This window comes from Culex pipiens, chromosome 3, assembly GCF_016801865.2.
Source record: "Culex pipiens pallens isolate TS chromosome 3, TS_CPP_V2, whole genome shotgun sequence".
Taxonomy (NCBI): Eukaryota; Metazoa; Arthropoda; class Insecta; order Diptera; family Culicidae; genus Culex; species Culex pipiens.
The window spans coordinates 153,860,128-153,888,081 of record NC_068939.1 but is presented as its reverse complement, the minus strand read 5'-3'; the positions used below and the strand labels follow the sequence as shown (position 1 = coordinate 153,888,081).

General features: G+C 35.2%; 1 protein-coding gene across 1 annotated transcript in view; it reads right to left on the bottom strand.

Annotated features, from left to right (window-relative positions):
* Positions 1-4,643: 4,643 nt before the first annotated feature.
* The window catches only part of LOC120416974 (cell death protein hid), a 134,902-nt gene continuing 111,591 nt past the window's right edge, over positions 4,644-27,954 (bottom strand). Inside the window, exons 3-5 of the mRNA XM_039578899.2 lie at positions 19,458-19,764; positions 19,005-19,398; positions 4,644-11,885 (exon numbers count right to left, since the gene is read on the bottom strand). Coding sequence (XP_039434833.1) covers positions 11,799-11,885; positions 19,005-19,398; positions 19,458-19,764 — 788 coding nt within the window. The 3' untranslated portion in view covers positions 4,644-11,798. The remainder of the gene's footprint in view (positions 11,886-19,004; positions 19,399-19,457; positions 19,765-27,954) is intronic.

The following is a 27,954-nucleotide window of genomic DNA, read 5'->3' as shown; positions in this document are numbered from 1 at the left end:
GGCTGTCTAACTAACCCAAGTAGCACTCATAACTTGTCGTCTGTTGAATAATAGTTAGACAGCTGTTTTTGATCAACATACCAGAAAAAATTTCAACGTTAGTTAAATAACAGTTTGTTTCACTACTTGTATAACTGACTTATGTAACTCTTGAGTTTTGTGCCACACAAGTGTTAAAACACAGTCAACTTCACTCTTTTCCAACTTTAACACACAACATAAGGAATATTTTCACTTGTTTGGGAGTGCTTACCCTTGCTCCTAACTCCATCCAATTTGATGATTTTCACTATTTAAACAATTTATTTTGGAACACTATTGATAGAAACTTACTTGCTCACTTCCTATTGAGCTATTTATCACTTTATTTCACTTGAAAACACTTTTTAAGAGCTGTAATTGAACGTCAAAGTGCTGATATGCCAAGGTGCTGTTCCCTCATCTGCAATGTTTTACTCGAAAACAGTTTGTTGAATAAAAACAATATTGCACTGTTTGTATCACTGCTTGTCTAACATTGTCATGTGACGGCATCTTCTAAAAAATGGGCGTGGCCAACCATTCTATAAATAACCTTAGGTTTTCTCGCTTTGTTACACAAATGTTATCGGAGAATAGATTATATAACTGATGCTCAACATACATATCCAACTTGAAATTGCGTAATGTTAGTAATGTGAATTTGTACATGAGGAATTTATAGTTTCAAAAATGTTTGTTTATTGAAGATTGCAATAGTTTTGATTGTTGACCGATTTATTTGTGAACATATCGCTGGTAAAAGCTACAAAAATTATCAGCTTATAGAGTTTATGATAGAGTAAACAACAAATCAAAATCATACCGATTTTCAACATTACTCCCTGGTACGGTAATCGAAATGACAGTTGAAACGGTTTGTTATAACAAAGTTATATAGTGGAGTTATAAAAACTGATTTGAAACAAACTTATATAACTTCAATTCCAATGACAGCATTCGTTGGAGTTAAGTTCTTTAGTTAACAAAACAGACAGCAGCCTTCTTATAGACGCTTGGGCCAGCTTGTTTACTATGAAGCCCCGTGGAGAGATGTGGAAGCGCGCCTGGACCTGCCGTGGAGATAACAACAAACCGTCAAAGTCATCGGATCGAATCTTGGGAAAGAGGAAGTTCATCAAAAAAGGAAAATCTAAAAGTTCGCCATGCAGGGAATTTCACAGTAATCACATGCGCGCCAGGATTGTTTTTCTTTTATTAAATTCAATTTAAAATTATTTCAAATAAATCATGCAGAAGCAAGCGTACTTTTTTTTATTAGCTTCGTCGTTGATTGAAATTCTAATAAGAAACGTTTGTTTACATGCAAGTTAGTCGACGGTTAGATAGCTGTTTTCAATCTAACTTTCATTTCCAGTGTGCGCTTTGATTTGACAGCACAGCCGTAAACCACGCCCACTTTTTCGTTGAATCTCTTGTTAGATAGCACAGTGTTGTCAAATACATTTGTACAACTTACTCTGATAACTTGCATATTTTTCTGGCAAGTTATACAACAAGAAAAAGTGCGCTTTTTCCAGTTCACAGGAGTTGTAGAACAAGTTGTGATAACGAGGTGGATGGGTTATACAACCAGTTAGGAAAAACGTTTATCTGACTAAGTGTGTTGCTTGGGAAGGTACTCGCGACTGAGTGTGTAGTGGTGCGGTTGTAGAAATAGCTTTCTCTGACTCTGTCACTTTCATAGAAGCTGAATGGCAAACTTCCCTGCACCGTGCGGCACACGCGGTTCACTTGTACCTCGGTTTTGGTTTGATTTTTTGTTTCGCGTCTGGCACTTACCCGTGGCATGAACGCAGTGAACCTCCTTGGCTCATACGCTGAGTTCATGCCAGACACGAAACCGAACTGACGAGCCGACGCGGGCTCGTACCGAAGCTAGAAAATTAATGCCGCGGTGTGGGTTATCACTGGTGCATGGGGAAGCTTGCTATGCTCACGTTTGTCATAAACACTTGTTTGATTAAGAATATGTACTAGCCTGTCCCATTTTGAGGTCATGTCGAGGAATTTCAGGTGCTCACTTCTTAAATGATAGATTATGATGTTAGGAACAATGTTTTCTTAGACAAGAAAAAATAATAAAATACTTTCTCGCACCCCCTAGTCGATTTACTGAAAAAAGTCACTTTTTTGAACAAATTTTCTAAAATCGCTTGGAATCAATACAAAAACTGTTTCGATCAGGTGTGTATTATCTTCAAACGATAGGTTTTTGTCCATAGATTAAGATGCACTATCAATATTGGACCAAAATTTAAGTTTTTGGACTCTCCCAGGCGGATTTGTGTCGAAAAAATCGCATTTTTTCGAAACTTTTTTCAGAAATGTTCATTTAATTTAGGGTAGCCTATTTTTCCCAGTAAAACCAATACATGCAGCTTGTAGGAAATTTCATGGCGAACATTTTTCCCTCTGAGAAAATGCAATTTCGACACTCCAGAGCCGAGATATTTGAGTTTTAGTGAGGAAAAAAGTGCCAATTTTCAAAATTTCTCAGAATTCAGAAGCAAGGCCTACTAATTACACGATGTAGCAAGCATATGTCTCAAAGGTCAAGGTATGCTTTTTTATAGTAATTTTGGCGGCTGAATCCAAATCTGAAATCAAATTTCGTGTAAACAGTGATGTTTTGGAGCTACACCCTTTTGGAATGTTATTTGCGTGTTTAAGAGGCAGTTTTTGTAAATATTACTCGGTTTGTTCTAGAGGTCGTATCGAGGTGCTCCGATTTGGATGAAACTTTCAGCGTTTGTTTGTCTATACATGAGATGAACTCATGCCAAATATGAGCCCTCTACGACAAAGGGAAGTGGGGTAAAACGGGCATTGAAGTTTGAGATCCAAAAACATAAAAAATCTTAAAATTGCTCGCATTTTAGTAAAACTTCATCATTTCAAAACACTCTTAGATGCATTCGAAAGGTCTTTAGAAGCACTTCAAAATGAGCCATAGACATCCAGGATTAGTTTAACTTTTTCTCATAGCTTTTGCGGGTTTCGCCTCGTAAGCGGAAGGTGATGGGTTCGATTCCTGTCTGGCTCGGCAAAGTCAGATCCCTTAAAAGAGTAAATATGCTCACTGGGAATACTGACCGGTAGGGGATGGGTTTCGACTAGCGGCGTGCTGGGTTTCCAATCCAGAGCTCGTGAGTTCGATTCTCGTACCGGGATGATGAAAAAAAAAAAAAATTACTGTTAAAAATGGATTTTTTTAAAACCTCAAAATCTTTTTGCAACAGCCTCCAACACCCATACTCTTTTAGCTCAAAAGTTAGGGAATTTCATGGACTATAATCCTACGGTAATAACTTTTTGGCCAATCGCAGTTTTTCTCATAGTTTTTCGATTTTTCTATAAAAAACATTTTACAACGTTAGTTATTGTCCCTACAGCATCCATAGCGGCACTTTTTAGTCTCAATTTTGTCATATTCGAAATCCTTGGAAACTTCAAACTTCAATGCCCGTTTTACCCCACTTCCCTCATCTCATCTCATCTCATCCAAATCGGAGCACCTCGATACGACCTCTAGAACAAACCGAGTAATATTTACAAAAACTGCCTCTTAAACACGCAAATAACATTCCAAAAGGGTGTAGCTCCAAAACATCACTGTTTACACGAAATTTGATTTCAGATTTGGATTCAGCCGCCAAAATTACTATAAAAAAGCATACCTTGACCTTTGAGACATATGCTTGCTACATCGTGTAATTAGTAGGCCTTGCTTCTGAATTCTGAGAAATTTTGAAAATTGGCACTATTTTCCTCACTAAAACTCAAATATCTCGGCTCTGGAGTGTCGAAATTGCATTTTCTCAGAGGGAAAAATGTTCGCCATGAAATTTCCTACAAGCTGCATGTATTGGTTTTACTGGGAAAAATAGGCTACCCTAAATTAAATGAACATTTCTGAAAAAAGTTTCGAAAAAATGCGATTTTTTCGACACAAATCCGCCTGGGAGAGTCCAAAAACTTAAATTTTGGTCCAATATTGATAGTGCATCTTAATCTATGGACAAAAACCTATCGTTTGAAGATAATACACACCTGATCGAAACAGTTTTTGTATTGATTCCAAGCGATTTTAGAAAATTTGTTCAAAAAAGTGACTTTTTTCAGTAAATCGACTAGGGGGTGCGAGAAAGTATTTTATTATTTTTTCTTGTCTAAGAAAACATTGTTCCTAACATCATAATCTATCATTTAAGAAGTGAGCACCTGAAATTCCTCGACATGACCTCAAAATGGGACAGGCTAATATGTACGATTAAAAATATTCTTTCGGTGAAAATTGCGTTTTTAATTTCTTTTGCAAAACACATCATTTACTTTGCTTTCAATATAAAGTTTTTTGGATCATTTCACTTTCTTTTGTGCTGACGTTATTAATAAACAAAGTCGATGTTATGAATTGAAAAAAGTTCTACCATTGTTATATTCTTTTGTAAGAAAGGCTCTATCTCACCCCAGGTGGGATTAAATCGGGTTTTTGAATTATTCTAGAGCTTTTTTTTTAAATTAAGGTATTTCTACCGAAAAAGATACTCAAAAGGAAATACCATCAGGGGAATTGTGATAAAGTTTAATTAAAGAAACCATAATTTTCACAGCTTTATTGACGAATACGTTGCTTCTCGTAACAAATTTTGGCTTCTTACCAATTTAATCTTAACCGTTTTTTTTCTAATTCGCGAATCGTTTTGAGATCGCCCACGAAATGTTTACTCTATCGAATGAGTTGCAATCGGTCCCACTTTCGATCCATTTACTGTAAGAAAGGTAAAAAATTTACACAGTAAAGATATCGTTCGCGGAAAGCTCAATAGAAATCTGTTCTAGATCATCATATAATCTTCATCGTATTACTATACTTATCATCATTTCCCCTTCTCCAGAAAAAAATATATAACTCTATTAAACTTACTCGCTAACCAGCTTAACACGTCCTAAAATTGCGCTATCCGATATGTGACAACAAAACTTAACCAACAAAAAAAAAAAGAAGAATTCCACCCACACCTATTCTTTTCGCTGCTGCTGCTGTTGCTCTATGGTACATGAGATGAAACGGTTTTCAAAATGAGATCAAAAATGTACATCACAGCAATTTTCCCAGGCCCAGCAGTGTGAGTTTGGCACGGGGAAAACGACATTCAACTAAGACTAGTTTTTCTAGCAGCTAGATTCTTCCTCAGTTTTTTATTTTTTGTAATGTTGGCTTATTCCAATTTTGCGTTTCGAAACACGCGTCATTTCACTAGTTTAATGTTGTTTAACTGTTGCTTTTTATGACACTTATTGAGTAAGAATAAAATCTTCTGAGAGGAGTAAAATCGTTCTGTGTTTTGCTTAAATTAAATGCTGTTGCAATTTCCTGCGTTTATTGTTTTTGTTGGACGAAAGCAAGAAAACTAGAGAAATGCGTTGATGGACACAAATTTGTCGCAATTTTGCTACGCTTTTGGAACGTTGAGAACAAAATAGAGCACATAACATGTAACACGAAACTGACAAACAAAAAGGCGCGTTGGATTTGAGATCATTGCGTTCGAATTGATACATAAAAAAAACATGTAATTCTTTGGGAATTTTGCACAGCAAGATTCGAAAGAATCTGAACCTCATATACCTTCTCGCTTTTGTTTTTAGATTAAGCATGTTGTATGTTTTTACTAATGTAGATCGGGTTTCTTATCAAATAAATGTTTTCATTCGTAGATAAGTGGCGGTGAACTGGCAATGTCAAGGTCAAAGTATCCAACAGTCTTGTCAGTTCAATAATTTGTATAGAATTTTTTTGAATTAGGTTCTGGTTTAATCTGATTTTTATTTTATTATGGAAATAATGAAGTAAGTAAAATTGCTGTCGCCGAGCTAACAATTTCTTTTCTTTAAGTTAAACGTAATTTTACTACAATAAAATGTCAGGGTGTTTGACAATTTAACTGTTATGAGAATTGGAGATTCTATTAGCTATGTTTTGACATAATTTTTCTATTGAGCAGTTCTCTATGAAATCGTTAAGTTTTGTGTTTTTTTTAGTTGGTTCAAACTTCTTTATAACCAAAGAAGTCTGTCACTGGTTCACCCATACAATTTTTTTTTAATTTTGGCAGTTGTTCATTGAATAAATTTTCTGAACAGTTTGATAACTTCGCAAAAGTTGTAGGTATTCATGAGGACTATTAAAAAAATAGGTACACGGATTTTTTTTAGTTGATTTAGAATTTTTCCTTGAACCTGGGACAAAAAACTGAACTATATTTTCGTTGATATTTTAGCCAGATTTTGTGAAATTGCTTGAAATTTTTAAAACTAAATATTTTCAGAAATGTTCATCATAAAAAATCGAATAGCTGCAATGTTTTAAGTTATCATTATTTTTTTAGAGAATTGCAAATTTGATTTAACATTAAAAACTGCAGTAAATAATGATTGGATTAAGATTTCATTTGCTTCAAAAAACACAATTTTTCAATAAATCATATTTCAGTTTCATTTTTATGGAAGTGTTTCTCTGCTGCTCATAAGTTGCACGTTTTGCAAGGATTTTGGGAAATTTTATTTTTCTGAAAAACAGTTATTTTAAAATGTACATCAAATACTCCTTTGTTTTCACTAAAAAATAACGTACCATTTGTTTGTGGACAGCTGTCAAAATTGTATGTACGCCTTCTTTGGTCAAAGGGAAGACCCCACAAAGTTTGAGCCAAGTAAAATAATGAAAATTAAATCCATTTTCGAAACTTTGCAATCCTCCCTATAATGACAAAAAACTTTAAAATAAGCAAAAAATTATTCATTTGTTTTTTAGACAAAATTCCTATTTTTTGTCTAAAAAACAAGTTTGAGAGAAATTTTAATAAAAAAAATCATCTCAAACATAAAAAATAAATAAATAAATTTCTGCTAAAGTAAAAACGATCTATTAAAATGAAATTATTCCTAAATATCAAATCATGCCTTGTTTTCTTGAACCAAATTGGCATAAAAATGTATCATTGCAGCTTTCAAAAGGGTCTTATAGGGAATTTTCTCTGCATTCCGATGCTTCAAGGAGCAAATTGTATCATCGATAAATTTTTGAGATATTTTTTAAAAGTTTTTTTGTAATATTGGAATATAATAATAACATAATGTGCGTGTACAAATATCACCTGTGTGCTCTGATTTAGCTGATGCAACCGAAATTTTCGTAGTTTTTAGATTGTTAGGGGTTTTATTGGATTTATTTGGATAAATATCATATTTCTTAAAGCAAGCATTAACCAGGTGCATAGCTACATTTTTTTTTAAATCGAAAATAGACTCTAAATTACTGTAACAAACTTTAGAAGTAATGTTTTTCGTGTGTATAAAATAAAGATATTTTTGTAACAAAATTTTTTTTCTTTAAAAAGGCATTTGAAAAAAGCGAGAAAATTTGTGTGTTTGCTTAAAACAACGTTACAATTTTTTTATTATTTTCAATATATTTTAACAATTTAAATAAAATATCCCCGAAAAATATTTGAAGAATAATATAATTCAAGTAATTGAAAAACGTAGTTAAAAAAAAACAATTAAAACAAAGTTATTCTTCTGAAGCTTGCAAAAGTAATTCGTAGTTCAATTTTAAACAAAAACATGTTTCGTATCCATGCAACTGTTGAATGTTTGGTTAAAGAAATATGATATTTATTCATAAAAATCCAATAATACCAATCCCATCTAAAACCTGCTAAAATTAGATTTTTCAGCTAAATCAGAGCCCTCAGGTGATTATTGTATACAAAACATTGTACACAAAACTCTAATTCTTGTTATTTTTTTTAAACGGTTTTATGATTATAATTTCTATTTAAAGCCCGCGTTTTCAAAGTTTTTGTTAAAACTTAAAAACAAAATCAGTTAAACCTAAATGTTGAACATGTTTAGCGATTTGACACATTCTAAAAAGTTTTTTTCGTATCTTATGAGTAATTGACAAAAAAAACATCATTTGACAAGCTTCCTAAACTGTTATTAGGTAATAAAAGAGTTCAAAACAAAAATCTTTAGAGCAATTCCTGCTCAAAACAGGATTTTTTTAGGTACTTTTTTTTCGACCCTCTCCGATTTCAATGAAACTTTGTAGACATGTTATCCTAGGCATATATAAGCCATTTTTGTGTATATGAAGCCAGTTAACTCGATAATGACATTTGAGAAGGGCGTAAGTGTTTTAAATATTTTTGTATTGCGTAATTTAAATAATGCTGTATCTCGAAGCCGTTGCATCGTATCAAAAAGTGGTCAAAGACAAACTTGTAGGAAATTTGACGGGCTTTCTGATAAAAATGCACTGAAAGAAAAAACAGTCCACTTTTATGAGATTTTTTGATTTTTAAGTTTAAAGGTCAAATTTAAAGGTGAGCCCACGATTTTTTTTCCTTCAAAATTTTTGTGAAAATAGCCTAAGATGTTACAAAAAGACTCACGAAAAATGCAGGATGGAGCAACTCACCTTAAAAAAATACAAAAATCATTTACTGAAACTGTTTTTTTGAAAAGTGCTCTGAACGTCAAAATTTTCAAAAACCGAATGCGGGAATCGATTCTCCAGACAATTTTACATAAAAGTCTCCATATTGACCATTGTCCTAAGTCCAATCTTTGTGAAGTTACAGTGGTTTTAAAAATAAAAATGTTGAAAAAATAGGTTTTTTGATGGTTTTTGACAATTTCTATATGACCGACTTGATTTTTCAGTCTCGAAAATATTTTTACCGGAAAGCTCGTCCAATTTCCCATAAGTTTGTCTTTGACCACATTTCAATTGGATGTATGGGCTTACAGATATAAGCTAATTTACAATCCAGGTTACTATACTACACTGAAAAAATATTATGTTTTGAGTTATGATGAGCAATGTAATTAGTTTATATCTGTAAGCCCATACATACACATTATATATATACAGTAGGGTGCCCAGAATATGGCACTTTTTTCAAAACCTCGCTCCACAAGCTGAATATTGTTCCTTGACATATTTTAGGACTCTGGGCCAAATATGAGCAAAATCGGTAATCATTTACCCATTGATACTCGGAGGTGAAGTTTGTATGGGAAAAATCGAAAAAATGTATGGAAAACCCAAGTTTCTTACGGTTTGGTCTGGACGGTGCGCTATTACCATCCAAATATTCCCAAAAGTGAGATTCTTATTGAAAATTTAATGCTCTACAACTTTGTAGAACATACCAAAGCTGTGAAACTCGATTCTGAAAAGTTATTAGCGATTTTAAAAAGTCATTTTTGTATGAAAAACATTTTTTTCACCAACTTTAGGCTCGGGTATCAATGGGTTAATCTCATCCAATTTCGCTCAAAATTTACACAGATGCTTAGAGTAACCCAATAAACCGTTTTCCGCTTGTGGAGCAGGGGGTCATTTTTTCTGGGCACCCTAATATACAGCAATTCCATTTCAAAAGAGCATAAACCGAAAAAAAAAGTTCTCCGATCGGGCTCAATTTTTTTCTGGGGGTTCCTTGGCCAAAATAATTAGACCCGTATTTTTTTGTTTGGCCATTAGGGTGACCTACATCGTGCTAGGGTGGTTCGAAAAATGGCAATTTTTGTCATTTTTCGCAAAAACCTCTTTTTTCAAAAAATCATATCTCCGCGCCATTTCATCCGATTTTCACTGTCTTAGACGCAAAAGAAAGATGATGAGTTTGGCTATTTGGGAAAAATAGTAAGAAGTTTCGAAAATCCAGCTTAACATTTGAAAAAGTCGCATGAAAACTTAAAATGGTGTTTTGACCGTGTCTGGACCAAAGAGCCTATGTCTGAAAATATTTTTATCGGATTCCTCGGAAAATTTCACATAACATTTAAAAAATTTGGCGATGTCGAACCGTACGATTTGGAGATATGATTTTTTGAAAATAAAAACTTAGTTTTTCGTCGCGCCACGCGCAAAAACGGGAAAATGACTTTTTCAAATATTAAGCTAGATTTTCGAAACTTCTTACTATTTTTCCCAAATAGTCAAACTCATCATCTTTCTTTTGCGTCTAAGACAGCGAAAATAGGATGAAATGGCGCGGAGATATGATTTTTTGAAAAAAGAGGTTTTTGCGAAAAATGACGAAAATTGCCATTTTTCGAACCACCCTAGCACGATGTAGGTCACACTAATGGCCAAACAAAAAAATACGGGTCTTATTATTTTGGCCAAGGAACCCCCAGAAAAAAATTGAGCCCAATCGGAGAACTTTTTTTTCGGTTTAGGCTCTTTTCAAATGGAATTGCTGTATATGTAGGATAACATGTCTACAAAGTTTCATTGAAATCGGAGAGGGTCGGGTACAACCGATTCCCTATTTGACATGGAATTGCTCTTTAGAAAAAAAATCTCATGGAAGCATTCGAAAACTGTGAAAATTTCCTAAAAGATAGTTTTGAAAGCAGCAATGACTATTTTTTCTTCTAAAAGTTGTCTAGAAGACACGTCGTGATGAATCGCATTCAATAAAATTATTCTCATTTTTGAAGTTAGGTGAAAATATATTTTTTAATATTCAATTTATCTTTAAATTAATTGATAATTTTTAATTTGAAAATAATAGCTAAGAAATGGGTAATTCTCTACCAACTCACACGAAATCGGGAAAAATTGCCCGATTTTTTTTTTCGTAGAACAAAAGTTGCTCAAAATGACCTCTTGAACACGGAAACAATTTTGGCAGTAGAGAAATTGATAGTTCAGCGTTCAACAATCTTGCCTTATTGTGATTTTTTTTAATGAGATGGCACCATTCTAGGATCCGTGTTGAATGAAATTTAATGGTATTGGCGCATGCTTAAATCTCTATTCGAATTGACATGTTGTCACCCTAATTGAGAAAGATTCAATTTTGCTCTACTTTTGATATAAATGCAAACCTCCTAAGTTATTGGATAAGATGTTTGTTGTGTAACCTTAAAAGTTAATTATTTTAAATCGGCACTTGGTTTTCCCCTTTTCCTTCAAACCACTGATGATCGTCATCTTTAGAAGATTTTTCTTAGAAAAATAAAACATCATTACACTACCCGATCCGATGGCTGTCTGTTTCAACTAAAGATCAGTTTTGCTTAAGCGGTACGGAAATCTTTATTGGCTACACTCTGCTGCTGTGTTGCAAACGTTACACGATATTGAGTTCAACATATGGTTAGAAATTCTTGCTTTTCACTTATCATCTACTTTCTATAACATTACATGTATGAAAATGAACAAAAAAAGATATTTTTTTATCGTTTAAAAAATCAATCACATTCACTTTGGGATTTACATTTGTCTATCGATTTTCGTCTAAACTCTGAATTTGTTAACGATTTCAAGAACGAGAAAAAAAATACGAGAATTACATGCAGAAAAAAAAAATAAAAATCGAGATCACAATCCGTCCAATGGATTTCAAAATGGTTTCGTAATTCAAGGTTTCAATAAAAATAAAATCTCTTACTCGCTACACGGGGGGTTACTCTTTCAACTAATTAGCCTAACTGTAAGAAAAATGAGTTTTCTTTCTTTTTTTTGCACGCCCTTTTTCTCCTCTGGGATGGTAAATTGCCTATCGCGTGTGTGAGTGTGTTTCCTTTTTTTTCCAGCGGGACACCCTTTTTCGAGGATATCTAGACCACGCGCCGATCGATTTGCTCCACAAATACGCGATATGTAATTACTGCTGCAGCTCACAGCTATTAGCGAATGGCCTCTGGATGACGAGCGACGACGGTGTTCACCGGGCGGCCAGAAGTCCGCAGCCGAGGGCGATCAGCGTTGCGGTCACGGCCAGCGTTGGCCACACCAGCGTTTGCTCCAGGAACTGCGAAAAGACAAAAAACAAGACGAGATGAGCAAAAAAAAAAGACGCATAAATACTCACGATAAGTGAAAACACATCATTCAATCGGCTTGGCCGCGGTATAATTGCTGATTACTCCCTCGGGAAGATAATTTAAAGGGAGTGATGCCAATTCTATTCCCCGTTTCCCCCATTAGCAGATTTGCAGCACTGCTGCTGCTGACCAGCTTGAGTGGGACATCGCAATTGGGTCAAGCGGTACGGTTAATTACTGTATGGCAAAAGGGATACAGAGGTCGCGCGAATCCGCGAGGATGACCAATCCTAACAGACACCCAATTACCTACTTCTAACGCTCTGCACTGTGAAAATCCTAGCTCTTTTTCACTGTGAAGCTCGATCAACACGTTTGCAAAAAAAAAAGAAGCAAATCCCAAGAATATGCAACAGAAGAGTACATTAGGCTAGGACAAGGTCTGACTTTCCTAATTGCTTTTCTATGCTGGCGCTGGAGGCTGTGGCGGTGCAGCAGAGTGGGCTGATCATAGATCGATGGGATATGTAGGTAATGTTGTTTTTGCCGTGAACCTTTGAGATGTGGCGATGATGAAGTATCGAGATGATGATGCCACACTTTGTCGAGGGCAGGAGTAGTGTGCTGATTAAGTAGAGTGTAGTGTAGTTCCACCCCACCCCTCCCTGAACGGATGACTTTCAAGAAGAGATGTTGTTTGTTGCTGCTTTTGTGAGAGGCTGATAAAAGGAAGGTTTTATTGCCGTTGTAATGATTGTGATTTGCAATCTCCATGAAAATTGTGTTGAATTTAAATGTTTCCTTTCAATAACACGTATGCTGTAAAAAGACAGGACGTGTTACAAGATTTTACACAAGTGACGATTTTAAGATGCAAAATAAAATGTACAAAAGAGTTAAAATTGTTTCATAACAGAAGCTGAAATTTAGCCTTTGAATTTTAAATGGGATTTAAGGCGACATTTTCAAAAAAATTCGGTGCGTAGCGACGATTTTGTCTTATTATTTGCCAGTTTTTCGATGTTTCCACTTCTAGACCCTAATCATCCAGGAATCCAAGTTCGCATTTAAAAATCTTTTCTATACAAGGTGGTAGATGTGTCCTTCACTTTTGGGGCAATGACTGTCAATGATGGTTCTGAATTCAGGGTAGTAAATACTAAATTGAAATGAAAAAATAATTACTGTATGTAAAATGCTTCTACAAACAACACAAAGAAAACTTTTTTTGATTGAAAGATTCTAAATAAAGATTTGCATGTTTTTTTCTAAAACAAACATGGCCGCCAAATGGCCGATTGGGGATGATGCCTTCCAAAGCCTTTAAAAAATCATTTTCAAGCAATGCACGAGCCACACAAAAAAAAAACCATTAAAGGTTCAGGTTCATGCAAAATTTGCTTAGCTTTCAAAGGAACTATCTCCGATAAGCTGGTGAACACTTTCAAAAACAACTCCATCCTCGGCACAAATATTTGAGCTTAGAAAATTGTCTACAATTTTATAATTTTGACATAGTCGAACCGACAACGATTTAAATTTGAAAAAGGCGAAGCATCTTGATTTTTAAAATCCGGAAAAAAACTACGTAGGAGCAACTCTCTACGAAATCGGCCGATTTCGACCATTTTTATTTTTTGTATTTTTTGATTTGACTCAAACTTTGTGGGAGCCTTCCCTATGACCAAATAAGCTATTTTGCGTCATTGGTTCACCCATACAAGTCTCCATACAATTTTGGCTGCTGTCCATACAAAAATGGTATGTAAATATTCAAACAGCTGTAACTTTTGAGTGAATTTTCTGATCAATTTGGTGTCTTCGGCAAAGTTGTAGGTATTGTTGAGGACTTTTGAGAAAAAAATAGGTACACGGATAAAAAAATTTGGAGATTTTTTTATCAACTTTTTTTTTACTAAAACTCAATTTCCCAAGATACGTATTTTTTGATTTTCGAGATTTTTTGATATGTTTTAGGGGACAAAAATCCGCAACTTTTGAGCCATAGAGAAACATGGTCAAAAAATCTGCCGCCGAGTTATGAATTTTTGAAAAAATAGTGATTTTTTGGAAAAAATCGAAGTTTTATGCAAAAACATGTTTGACATTACTTTTCAATGCAAAATTGAATTTGCAATCGAAAAATACTTTACAGATTTTTTGATAAAGGGCTCCGTTTTCAAGATATAGCCACCAAAAGTTTGATTTTAGCGAAATATTTGCAGTTTTTCAATTTTTAAAAATAGTGACCATGAGTGACCATTTCTAAAAATATTTTTTTTTGAAAAGTTCAGAAAATTTGCTATAAAACTGTCTAAGAGACATTGAAGATTGGACCTCTGGTTGCTGAAATACAGCGGCTTAAAGAAAAAGAAACACGAAAATTGAAGTTTTCTAAGTCCCACCCACCATTTTCTAATGACGTTATCTCAGCAATTAATGGTCCGATTTTCAATGTTAATACATGAAACATTCGTGAAATTTTCCGATCTTTTCGAAAAAAATATTCAGGACTAGCAATTTAAATGGCCGTAATATTCAATATTTGGCCCTTTTAGAATGTTAGTCCTGATTTAAAAATTTTCAAAATATTTTTTTAGAAAAGATCGGAAAATTTCACGAATGTTTCATGTATTAACATTGAAAATCGGACCATTAATTGCTGAGATAACGTCATTAGAAAATGGTGGGCTGATTGGGTGAGATTTAGAAAACTTCAATTTTCGTGTTTCTTTTTCTTAAAGCGGCTCCATCTCAGCAACCCGAGGTCCAATCTTCAATGTCTCTTAGACAATTTTATAGCAAATTTTCTGAACTTTACAAAAAAATATTTTTAGAAATGGTCACTCATGGTCACTATTTTTAAAAATTGAAAAACTGCAAATATTTCGCTAAAATCAAACTTTCGGTGGCTATATCTTGAAAACGGAGCCCTTAATCAATAAATCTGTAAAGTATTTTTCGATTGAAAATTCAATTTTGCATTGAAAAATAATGTCAAACTTGTTTTTGCAAAGATCACTATTTTTCAAAAAATCATAACTCGGCGGCAGATTTTTTTACCATGTTTCTCTATGGCTCAAAAGTTGCGGATTTTTGTCTCCTAAAACACATCAAAAAATCTCGAAAATCAAAAAATACGTATTTTGGGAAATTGAGTTTTAGTGAAAAAAACGTTGATAAAAAAATCTCCAATTTTTTTTTCCGTGTACCTTTTTTTTCTCAAAAGTCCTCAACAATACCTACAATTTTGCCGAAGACACCAAATTGATCAGAAAATTCACTCAAAAGTTACAGCTGTTTGAATATTTACAAACCATTTTTGTATGGACAGCTGCCAAAATTGTATGGAGACTTGTATGGGTGAACCAATGACACAAAATAGCATATTTGGTCATAGGGAAGGCCCCCACAAAGTTTGAGCCAAATCAAAAAATACAAATAAAATCCATTTCCGGTTTTGGTAGAGAATTGCTCGTAGGGATGCCAAAATTTTACAAAGGTTTTTTGTTTTGACCTTTAAAAACGGATCAACAGTTTCCAAGATATTTGATGGCACGATTAGTGCTAAATCGTTATTACTGAAACAAAAATTTTTGCTATCACAGAAAAAATTATGGTACCTAATATTCATCAGGAAATGGAGAAATATTTACTTTTTAATTCAATAAAATTTTAAAAAGACTGGATTTATATTCACGTATATAAATGATCTAAAATTTGAAAAAAAAAAATATCATATTTGATTATTTTTCATCAAACACCAGCATCTTGGGCAAATCAGAACAAATAACTGCTGTTCAAAGACTGCTGTTCAAGCCATTTTTTGCATAGTGTTTTGATTTTTTTTATTGATTTCGGTTAAAACTGTAACAGAACAAAAAAATGGTACGATTTCCAAATGTTTTTCTCTTAAATCTGCTGTCCCATTAAGACCTTCGATTTTTCCCACTAGTCTGTAGTGACTTAAATATATATTTTTTTTTAAATATGTGTAATTCTCTACCAACTCACACGAAATCAGGAAAACTTGCCCCGACCCCTCTTCGATTTGCGTGAAACTTTGTCCTTAGGGGTAACTTTTGTCCCTGATCACGAATCCGAGGTCCTTTTTTGATATCTCGTGACGGAGGGGCGGTACGACCCCTTTCATTTTTGAACATGCGAAAAAATAGGTATTTTTCAATAATTTGCAGCCTGCAACGGTGATGAGATAGAAATTTGGTATCAAAAAGATTTTTATGTAAAATTGGACGCCCGGTTTGATGGCGTACTCAGAATCCCGAAAAAACGTATTTTTCATCGAAAAAAAGACTAAAAAAGTTTTAGAAATTCTCCCATTTTCCGTTACTTGACTGTTAAAATTTTTTGGTACATCTCCTTTTAAGGGAAATTTTTCGTAGTGTGTGGTTGTAAGGTTTTTAGGAGGAAGGCAGCAACCACCTTCTGGTGGATTAAGTAACGTTTTTTAGAGTATAATAATGTTCTACAAAATTGTAGAGCAGACAATTACAAAAATTTTGATACACCCAAAATTCAGAATCGAGATAATCGTTCTCTCAAAATTTATTGAGGGCTCAGTGCCAAAATCGATAGAATAATGGTACCAACTCACACCATCATAACAAATGAGTTCATTCGTTAGTTGAATCAATAAATCTCCAACAAGTGTCATACATCGACTTCTGACTTCTCCATGGTCACCAAGCTGTGGTGGCCGAGGCAGCTAAGTCATTGAATTGGTTTGTCAAAGGTCTCTGGTTCGATTCCCGTTGTCGACACTTTTGGTTTTTTGTTTGACGGATGAACTTTTTTTGCAAATGAACCTCGAGAGAATAGTTCTATCGCCCATCTCGAGCTGTGTTCTCTGCGTCCGTGAATGGTACCACTATTCTCTCGACTCGAGACCATCATTCTCTCGGACTAGCGCTGCCAGTTTTGGGTGTATACAAACATAAGGGCTTTGCTTACAAACATCACGAGTTATCGCGATTTTACACAAAAAAATGTTTTGAAAAAGTTGGTCTACCACCTTAAGAGGCAGTATTTGTAAATAAAAAAAAAACATAAACATTATTTTTTTTCTTGAAAACTATATAAGCAACCTTAGTGATTAAGAAAAACTATAACTATCAAAGTCACCCCGGAATTCAAAATAAGAATTTTTAACTTAACTACTTTTTTAAACGCTATCGAACAAACTTTTTTTTTCAAAATTGGGCATGTACCTTGTGTGGCCTATCCCAGTACATGTTGAAAAAATAATAATCTTGAGAAAAACCAGTTGGAAAATATTCCAACAATAATTTGAAATCCTATCAAAGTCACCCCGGTTTACGGTACCTACTCTTAACAAAAAAAATATCATTACATCTATTATAATAATTTATATTAATATTATTAATTATTATAGTAATATTTTTTCATATTTCGTATGAAGACAGTTTATATGCTTAGAAAATTTATAAAATTTCTTAAAGATGTATGTTTTTTTTACTACCAGTCAAGTTATTAATTGATCCTCACACATATTTTAACCACTTATTTTGCTATTCTATATAATTATGTTGCAAAATTATAATCAGAATCAGGATCAGAATTTTTTTCAGTAAATTTTATTTTTTTCGGGAAATTTGTTCAAAATTTCCTGTTTCCCGTGAATTTTGCATCCCCGGGAATTGGACACTCTAGTCTGGACTGTATTCACATTTCAAAATGTACCGATGAAAAAAATGAGTAGAATATTTTTGATTAGTATAAAACGTACGTGCAACATGGACGAATTGCCTTGCATGAAGTGGTGTCGTAACTCTTTTGAGAGTGAAGAGAACAAGATAGGAAATAACTATCTTTTATTACAGAAAGGTTTGCTTCCTTGCTACTTGCAGTGTATTATACACGGATAAAAATCCTGTAAGCAAACCCGGTAACTCTGTGTTGTCGAATTTATAAACATTTAATTGTTTCCAAAATCGTCAACGTTTTTTTTTCGATTTCGCTGTAAATATTTTCAAAATCGACAACAAAATGTTGACGTTTTCGGAAACGTTTCAATGTTTACAAATTCGATGAAATAGAGTTACCGGGTTTGCTTACAGGATTTCTTTTAACAACTAGACTTGATATTTAAAAAAGTCAAATGTTTTTCGCAACAATCAACAGTACAATGATGAACAGAGTTTACTTTGCCTCCAACCCTTCATATGTCAATCTGCCAATTAGTATACAACATATTAACGTGATTGATCTTTGCTGCTCTGATCCACATCTAAGCCATTTTTGTTCCTTTTTTTAATTTCCGTAAATAAACGCACGCACACTTCACGCCAAAGTTTAAATTTAAACTCCAGAAGACACCAAAAGGGTGCGATCTTCATAACATACTAACATTATTATTTATATAGCTATTACCTTTGGTGGGGCAAGTAAAACAAAAAAGAAGAACAACAGAAGCATAAATATAGCAGCATGAACTGCAACTGAATTGCCCAGCATAATCTCTCCCGAATGGATTCGTATGATGGTGCATTATGTTTATAGCAGCGCTTCACTACAATCCAATTATAATCAAAACAAATCGAAGCAAATGTAATGAAACGTGTGTGTGTGTCAGTTTGTTTATTTTAGTGGAATTGCCACCTCCATCACCATCTCCTCTAGGGCAAGCCGGCCTGGCGCACCGTTTCGGGTGTAACGTGGGAGATTTGTTTACTGATACTTTTCATGTTTAAATATACTTCGCTGGGTGAAGGGAGGAGTGGCTGGTGGTTTTACCACATGAAGGGTGTTTGAGAACGATGGGGGCGCTTTGTATTCTTTTTGGCAGCGTATTATGGTCGATTGCTTGGATTTAATGTTATAGAATTTGAAGATTTTCGATCAGAATTGAAAGTAGCATGAAAGGGTAAATAAAAATATGTTTAGAACGAATCAAGCATTTTCATGTGTTGAAGAAAACAAAACCTTACTGCAATTACATGATAATTATTTCCCATATCTTCTACTTTTTACTTTGAAGCATCTTCATCCTCCCTTTCATGCAAGGCCATTCACCCATATTGCACAGCACACAAACCATAGGTCTAACCCAAGTTGACAACACTCACCCCCGCTTTCTTGGACTTGCCACCGGCCTTGGACTTCTTCTTGCGCTGGGGGATCTTGCCGGCAAACTCCTGCAGCTGCTCCCGACCCGCCATAAAGTCCAGGTGGGGCGGAATGAACCCACTTGGGCCACCTCCACCCCCGACGTCCAGCGGCTGTTGGTGGTGGTGAAGTCGGTGCTGGTGCAGCTGGCCCAGTCCCAGACAGTGCGAACTGCACCCGGTGGGGGAACTTCCGGTGGGCGCAGCTTCCGAGGAGCTCGAGGGCTGGGACGAGTCCGACTCGCTCGATTCCGAGCCGTCGTCCGGCCAGGAAGTTGGCTGGCCGGCCATTGCTGGTGATGTGGTGGAACCGCCGTCGGCGGTGGGTCCCGAAAAACTCGATGGGAATTGGTGGCTGTGGGGATAGGTATTGACTATAGTTTGAGTAGACATTCGAGACCTGACAATTCTTACAAAATGGGCGCCGCGGACGAACAGGATGCCGGCGTCGTTGTGTGGCTCGCGTCCGGGCTGTTGGCACTGTGCTGGCTGCTGCTGTAGCTGCTGCTGCCGCTAGGGCTGGGCGTGGGCTGGCCGAAGAAAATCCTGGCCCCACCACGACCCCCTCCTCCGGTCGCGTTCGGTGTCCTCGGCGGCAGCACTCCACTGGGCGTCTGCGGGAAGAACACCTGGCCTCCCGGTGGCGTGTTGTAGTACCCGGTGGTGAACGGACTGCAGGACGAACTCTGCGGCGACTGCGAGATCGGTGTCGAGGGGGTGTCTGGGGGAAGGAGGTTTGAAGAAAAGAGCGTTAGAAGTGTTGTTGTTGTTGCGATATGAGTCAGAACAACTCCAGAGGGAGAAGGACTGCATCTTGTTTGCAACTGGCCCGCTAATGAGAATGACATTCCAGTTTTGCAACGGGGATGCTGTAGAAGGAAATTGCATAAATTCCACCGGAAATTCCTAACCACTGTGAAGTTTCGCTTGAGATGATTGATTTGCGAAATGTCAGAGGAACTTTTCAAAGAAACGGTAATACTACAGATTTTCTAATATTTAGTATTCATTTGTTTCTCCAGCAAATAAGTCATTCTCCTGATTCGGATTGATGGCTGTCAAAGATTCAAACACCTGACAAGTGCAAGGAATTTTAATTGCCCACATCCAGTCCAAAGCAGTATCCTTCAAGTGAATGCCTCTTTGTTCTCCGCCGGGAACTGCACGACAAAATGGGTCACTGGGTATTGCTCATCATAATGAACAGTGTGAGCACCATCATGCACGGTCATTTGCAAAATCAATAGCTCAAAGCTACCAGTTCTACCCGAGTACTCATAAGTGATCATTAGTGAGAGAGGTGAGATCACCTTTTCTACTCATGATCACCTCAGAAAAAAAAGCCGCAAACCACGAGCGGAAAATTTATCATCATCAAAAGGACTCACCCCAACTCGAGGGGTGGAAAATGGGAGGGATTAGCTTCAAGGATGTTTGTTTAAAGCGCATTATCAAACCCCTCGCCGAACTATAATGCAATCGCGAAGCACACATCTGGAACTGAACATGATAATTAGTGGAGCGTGAAAAAAAAAACTAACTTAATCCACCTATGTGGTTGTTGCCTTCCTCACTTTTTACCAACATTTGGTGATATGATGGGTTTGAACACAAATTCTATCTATCTTCTATATGTATACAAAATTTCGACGGTTTTGTTCGAACGCGAATCAATTCAACACGGAACGTCCGATCGAGGTGCTCTTTGTTGCGTTGGGTTCGTATGGTAAGTTCGTGAGTGCCAACAAGTTACAACCGATTCCGGAAAATTTGCAGATTGTATGGGAAAGGTTAAACTTAAGTTTTGATCACAGGAGGCTGAATAAGCAAAAAAGTCAATAACGTCAACAAACGAAAAAAGGCAGAACGAACTTTGTCAGGTAAGGCTTGTTTCTCAATAAAAAAAATACAAAAATGTCACTTAAGCGGTCATAACTTTAGACTGAGCGTTGTCAGATCTTCAATGTTTTGGACTCATTAGAAAGGTCTTTTGATTACCTAACCAACGATCGGTCGGAAGATGGATCCGGACATAGTTTACATGCATTTAAGTGAGATCCGGCTTCAAAAAAGTACTTAAATACCACTTAAGTGGTCATAACTCGAGACAGGGTTGCCAGATCTCCAATGTTTTGGACTCATTGAAAAGGTCTTTTGATTACCTATCCAACGATGGGTTGGATGATGGATCCGGACATAGTTTACATTCATTTAAGTGAGATCCGGCATCAAAAAAGTACATAAATATCACTTAAGTGATCATAACTTGAGACAGGGTTGCCAGATCTTCAATGTATTGGACTCATTGGAAAGGTCTTTTGATTACCTATCCAACGATGGGTTGGATGATGGATCCGGACATAGTTTACATACATTTAAGTGAGATCCGGCTTCAAAAAAGTACATAAATACCACTTAAGTGGTCATAACTCGAGACAGGGTTGCCAGATATCTAATGTTTTGGACTCATTGGAAAGGTCTTTTGATAACCTAACCAACGATGGGTCGAGTGAGTGGTCTGGATATAGTTTACATGCATTTATGTGAGATCCGATTCGCAACTCTGACACTTTTTTATACGTAACTTTTGAACTACTTATCGGATCTTCAAACAATTCAATAGTGCAGTATGGGGCACCAAACCGGATCGAATGCAACTTATTTGACTCAAATCGGATCAGCCAGTGCCGAGAAAACTTGGCAAGAATTTTGAGCACCAAGGGGAATACGCACACACATACACACACACACACAGACATTTGTTCAGTTTTCAATTCTGAGTCGATAGGTATACATGAATATAGGTCTATGAGCTGTTTTTCAAAAGTTCATTTTTCGAGCAGGATTATAGCCTTACCTCAGTGAGGAAGGCAAAAACATTCACACAAGGAATAAATGAGAGTCGGGTTGGGACGTGAGCTGGGACGAGGACGCGAAGCTCGTTAGTGAGAGGAGGAAACGTGATGTGAGGTGCAGTGAGTACTGTTGGGATAGTTGTTCTAACTGAGAGGATAACTGATTGCTGGTGACCGCCCAAAAGTTGAGGGGTGAAATAAATGTTAATATTTCAAGTTAAAATTGTTACATTGTTGAGAGCAAGAATCAAGGGTGCAGGAATTCTTTAAAACTATTTATTTGTAAAAGATTCAAATAATAAAAATTCATCAAATTCAATTTTTTTTGCTTGGTATCGATAAACTAAACTTCAATTTTTTTCATATATTTTAGTTCTGAAATAAAAAATAAAAACAAAAATTAAAAAAGACAACAACTGCAACTATTAATGAATCCCAAATTCGAAGGTCAAACGAAAACCAATATGAGCAATTTTATTGTCAAAATTATAACTATTTTTTTTCAAATTAGCTGAATCTTTTTGGGTACTTTTCGTTTAGTCGAGAGAAGTCATTTTTCAGTTTCAACAAATTTGCTATTATGAATGAGGACTTAACGAAAAATAAAAAAAAGATAAATAGAATTAATGCTGATTTTTGAAATCATTTTTAGTCACATAAAAATATGAAAAAAAAAACGTGTTTGCCCCTTTTAAGTTCATATAATTTATTATACAATTTACAAAAGGTGATCGACGTCAAAATTGTCAAAATTGTCAAAATTGTCAAAATTGTCAAAATTGTCAAAAATGTCAAAATTGTCAAAATTGTCAAAATTGTCAAAATTGTCAAAATTGTCAAAATTGTCAAAATTGTCAAAATTGTCAAAATTGTCAAAATTGTCAAAATTGTCAAAATTATCAAAATTGTCAAAATTGTCAAAATTGTCAAAATTGTCAAAATTGTCAAAATTGTCAAAATTGTCAAAATTTTCAAAATTGTCAAAATTGTCAAAATTGTCAAAATTGTCAAAATTGTCAAAATTGTCAAAATTGTCAAAATTGTCAAAATTGTCAAAATTGTCAAAATTGACAAAATTGACAAAATTGTCAAAATTGTCCAAATTGTCAAAATTGTCAAAATTGTCCAAATTGTCAAAATTGTCCAAATTGTCAAAATTGTCAAAATTGTCAAAATTGTCAAAATTGTCAAAATTGTCAAAATTGTCAAAATTGTCAAAATTGTCAAAATTGTCAAAATTGTCAAAATTGTCAAAATTGTCAAAATTGTCAAAATTGTCAAAATTGTCAAAATTGTCAAAATTGTCAAAATTTTCGAAATTGTCAAAATTTTCAAAATTGTCAAAATTTTCAAAATTTTCGAAATTGTCAAAATTGTCAAAATTGTCAAAATTGTCAAAATTGTCAAAATTGTCAAGATTGTTAAAATTGTCAAAATTGTCAAAATTGTCAAAATTGTCAAAATAGTCAGAATTTTCAAAACTGTCAAAATTGTCAAAATTGTCAAAATTGTCAAAATTGTCAAAATTGTCAAAATTGTCAAAATTGTCAAAATTGTCAAAATTGTCAAAATTGTCAAAATTGTCAAAATTGTCAAAATTGTCAAAATTGTCAAAATTGTCAAAATTGTCAAAATTGTCAAAATTGTCAAAATTGTCAAAATTGTCAAAATTGTGAAAATTGTCAAAATTGTCAAAATTGTCAAAATTGTCAAAATTGTCAATTGTCAAGATTGTCAAAATTGTCAAAATGGTCAAAATGGTCAAAATTGTCTAAATTTTCAAAATTGACAAAATTGTCAAAATTCTCAAAATTCTCAAAATTGTCAAGATTGTCAAAATTTTCAAAATTGTCAAAATTGTCAAAATTGTCAAAATTTACAAAATTGTCAGAATTTTCAAAATTGTCAAAATTTTCAAAATTGTCAATATTGTCAAAATTGTCAAAATTAACAAAATTGTCAAAATTAACAAAATTGTCAAAATTAACAAAATTGTCAAAATTGTTAAAATTGTCAAAATGGTTAAAATTGTCAAAATTGTCAAAATTATCAAAATTGTCAGAATTTTCAAAATTGTCAAAATTGTCAAAATTGTCAATATTGTCAAAATTGTCAAAATTAACAAAATTGTCAAAATTAACAAAATTGTCAAAATTGGTCGAAACCTCAAAGAATTGTGCAACACAGAAGCGTATAAAATTTTTTAAATTGGAATTTTGAAAAACATCAAATGATACATTTTTAAAATTCGAAAAAAATCTCTAAAACAATGAACATGATTCGAAAAAAGCACTTTATCTAAATTTCAACAGACATTTCAAACAGAGATTCGATTGTTTGAAATTTGAACATCAAATAAAAAAGTGCTGTGTAATCATTATTGGTCAACTTTTCCTACATTCGCTCCAAGACATTACATGCTCCAAGAAGAGGTGCAAGTGTCCCAAACTTTAGGTTGATTCCCTCTTTTTTCCTGAATCCTCTTTTCAAAAGCATTACAGTCCTCAAACCATCGTACCACCACCACCAGTGATGCACCCTCAATGATGTTCCTCCGATGGTGATGCAGTTGAGAGTTCTTTTCAAGCCAAACTGCTGCTTCAAGAAACAAGTTTTCTTCTCTCCTTCACCCACTCCCCATCCTTTCACCTCACCTCACTGAATCTTCAGAACTCAAGTCTGGGCCCAGAAGACTTCAACGACTGGAAAAGGTACAACGAACTCTTACCCTGTCTCCCTTTTGGCCCTGGTTGTATGCCATGTGCGTGTCCGTCCACATCCAAGTCTTCAAAGTTCTCTGTGTTGCTTCTAGCTGAACCGAGACGATGCCATTTTGGCGGGAAAATCAAATCTCTTCGGGATGACCGAGACCTGAACAGATCCCGCCGAGGTAAACAAAGCCCAATCCTCCGAGGCTGTGTTGACGTAGACGTTCATGGCTAATACGCACAACGACGCAGCAAGATGAGCAAACAAAGCCCGGTCGAAGGTGGATGCTGCACCCCGTTTAACCACATCTCGTCTTCAGGAGAGTCTTCAGGTCACCGTTGTCGTCAACGTCGTTATCAAACGGGACAACAACGGCAGGGCTTGAAGTTCCCTGCATGACGGAAAGTGGGGCAATTGGAACTGGTTTTTTTCGGGGGGCTTGTGTTTATGTACTTTGATTCTCGTCGACTTTATTGGGCTTTATTTGTTTCGAAGGCGAAAGAGAAGATGCTGCAGCCTCAACTCGGTAGCGAGTTTTTGGCGGAAGGTTCTGCTGCGCCGAGATTGAAAGACTGTTCAGTTTTTTTTTCGGAGAACTTAACTTGTTTTATGTCTGGGCTTCAAGTGGATCCCGGTCGGGACGGTTTTGGGGCCAAGTTGATGCGAAGATGCGATTTTAATGCAAAGGTAAAGGTTATTACTCTTGGCTTGATGCTTGATCGGATTAAGATCTTCGAATTTTAAATCAGAGCTAAAAGATGCATAGGAGATGGCTTTTCAAAAAGGATTGGAATTGTTTTTTTTTAGGTTTAATCACTTCTGGAGATTTTTTTTGAAAAGGTCCAATAAACCAAATTTCCAGATTTTGCTTTTTGTGTGTTTTTAAACCTCCTTGAGTCAGGGGTATTAAAAACACCCAAATAGCAAAAACTGAAAATTTGGTTTATTGGACCTATTCAAAAAAAAAAAAAAAATAAGCTCGAGACCTTAAATAGTTTGTGTAATAAAATATGAACAGATCTTGTGTAAAAAAAGAGAAAAGAATACACCTCTCAGATTCACACTTTCTGAAACTATTGAAAAAAAAAATACTGGAAAAAGACAATGAAATAAAAAAACAAATTAGACTCAAAGCTGGTCAACGTTCCCTAATAAAACCTAAGAAGCAAGCTTAAAAGGAGCAAAACAAAAATTGAAAAAGACGAAGCCAGAACGAACCAGGCGAACACGTGCAAGAGAGAAAGACAAATAAATGATCGTACCATGCAAGAAAGAACTCTTTTGTGCACGTGATTGTGTGTAAACTTTGAAGAAGAAGAAGAAACGAAAATAAAATCAAGCATGAAACTTTCTTCCGACGATGATTTTCAGACTGTGGTTGATTTCAATCTTGCCCATATGTGCTGTGTGTGAGTGAGTTTGTTGTGAAGACGAAACAGCAGACCAAAACAAAAGTTTGTAAAATCGTGCGCCCCAAGAAGCGAACAAGTAAAGCAAGAACAAACATAATAATAACCTGCATCTGAATCGTCGAGTAGAGGTTTCAAACAAAAAGTACTTGAACTTTGAGAGATGTTCTCGAGCAAATGTTTGCTGAAGCGAAGCTGCTCCGGGTGAAGATTTACGGGTAAAGTTGGCAAACTAAGCAAGATAAGCCTCGCAATGAGCTTGAGCATTCGTAACAAGATGATACCTGAGGACTTTCCGCAGCTTAGAACTTGCAATCCGACACCTCGGGATCTATCGCGCTTGGACATTTTGCAGAACGTGCAAAACACACCTTTTGGCTTATCGTCATCTCATCATCTCGCGTAAGCAACAAAAGTTTTACAAAGCGCTACTAATTACAGATTGCAAACAGTGTCAGTCTGCCGCGCGGATGAACCGGCCTGACGGCGAGCCTTAGGTAATTGTTGAACATTTACGAGCCAGTCAGTCAGCTAACCCGGCTGGCAGACAGTATGGCACCTTCATTACCGCGAGCTAATTATACTGCCGCGGTTGATTGCATCCTGCTGTCTGTTGCCTTAGAACGATATGGGAAATTTCCCACACCCGTGACGTCACAGCTTGGACGTCATCCGAAAGTATGGGACTTCGGATAATCGAATCACGAAAAATTTATTTTCCTTTTTTATTTAGCAATAGGGGAGAGTGGGGAGACTTGATCCCCTTTTTTGTATCGCACATAACTCTGTCAATTTCTCACAAAACTATGATCTTTTTGCATGAATTGAAAGCTTAAACATTCAACTATGTTTGGCTGATAAGGGTATTTCATCAGATAAACTCTTCGAATAATGCCAAGCGTTTTTAAAAAATATTTTAAACCGGCATTTTCAAAATGTTGGGGGTAATTTGATCCCCCTTTCAACATTTTGAAGAATCTTAAGCAAAATGTTTCTTATTAATCCAAACTTTTAATTTTCTATAAGATACAGCAATTTCACATTAAACCTGTACGTTTGTGTTCAAAATATAACAAGTTTAGCATGTAAAATATTTAAAAACTTAAAATTTTCTTTTTTAGACCAATATTGAGCATGTTTACAAAAGCTGGTAATTTTTGTTTACAAAACTTTTGAAAAATGGTTCAAACTGCAGTTAGTTATGTACAACTATACTAAAGGAAACTATGTACGAAAACCCAGCCAAATTATTTAATCTTGAGGCTGATTCCAGTGACTGTAAAAATGCAGGGATCAAGTCTACCTAAACGCACTTTTTTAAACAATTGATTGTAAAAATAGTATGACGATAAATTTAACGTCAAATGCGTAAGGGTTTTGGAGTTGATAAGTTTATCAAACAATTCATGTATAAAAAATATTTTTTTGAATAATTTTTGAGTGTTTTCTATAATTATCAAAACAAAGAAAAAAGAACTCTTGGAGCTTTTTGCGGCACTTCTTCGAAAAAAGTGTGTAACTCAATCTAAACATTTTTTATTTTTTTTCTTTGTTATCTACGATGAGTTTTAGTCAATTTCGCACAACTTTCTAGAACAAAGCTAATTGTTTTACCCACATGCTGGCTAGATCCAGGCTTGGGATCAAGTCTCCCCACTCTCCCCTACTTTATTGCGAAGTCCAAGTTAGTGGGAATTGCGTAATATTATCTTATTTTTAACATCATATCCGAGTTCTGCAACCCCATTTTAGTCAAAATTGAATTGTTGAATGCCTATCAAATTAGAAAATGTATTTTTTCATTATTTCATCACCGCCATTTTGGCCGCCATCTTGGATTTAATTTTTTTTAATCACTTTAGCTCAACAATAAAAAATAAGACAACGATTTTTTTTTCGTGATTCGACTATCCTAAGTTTCTGTTATCCAAAGTGAAA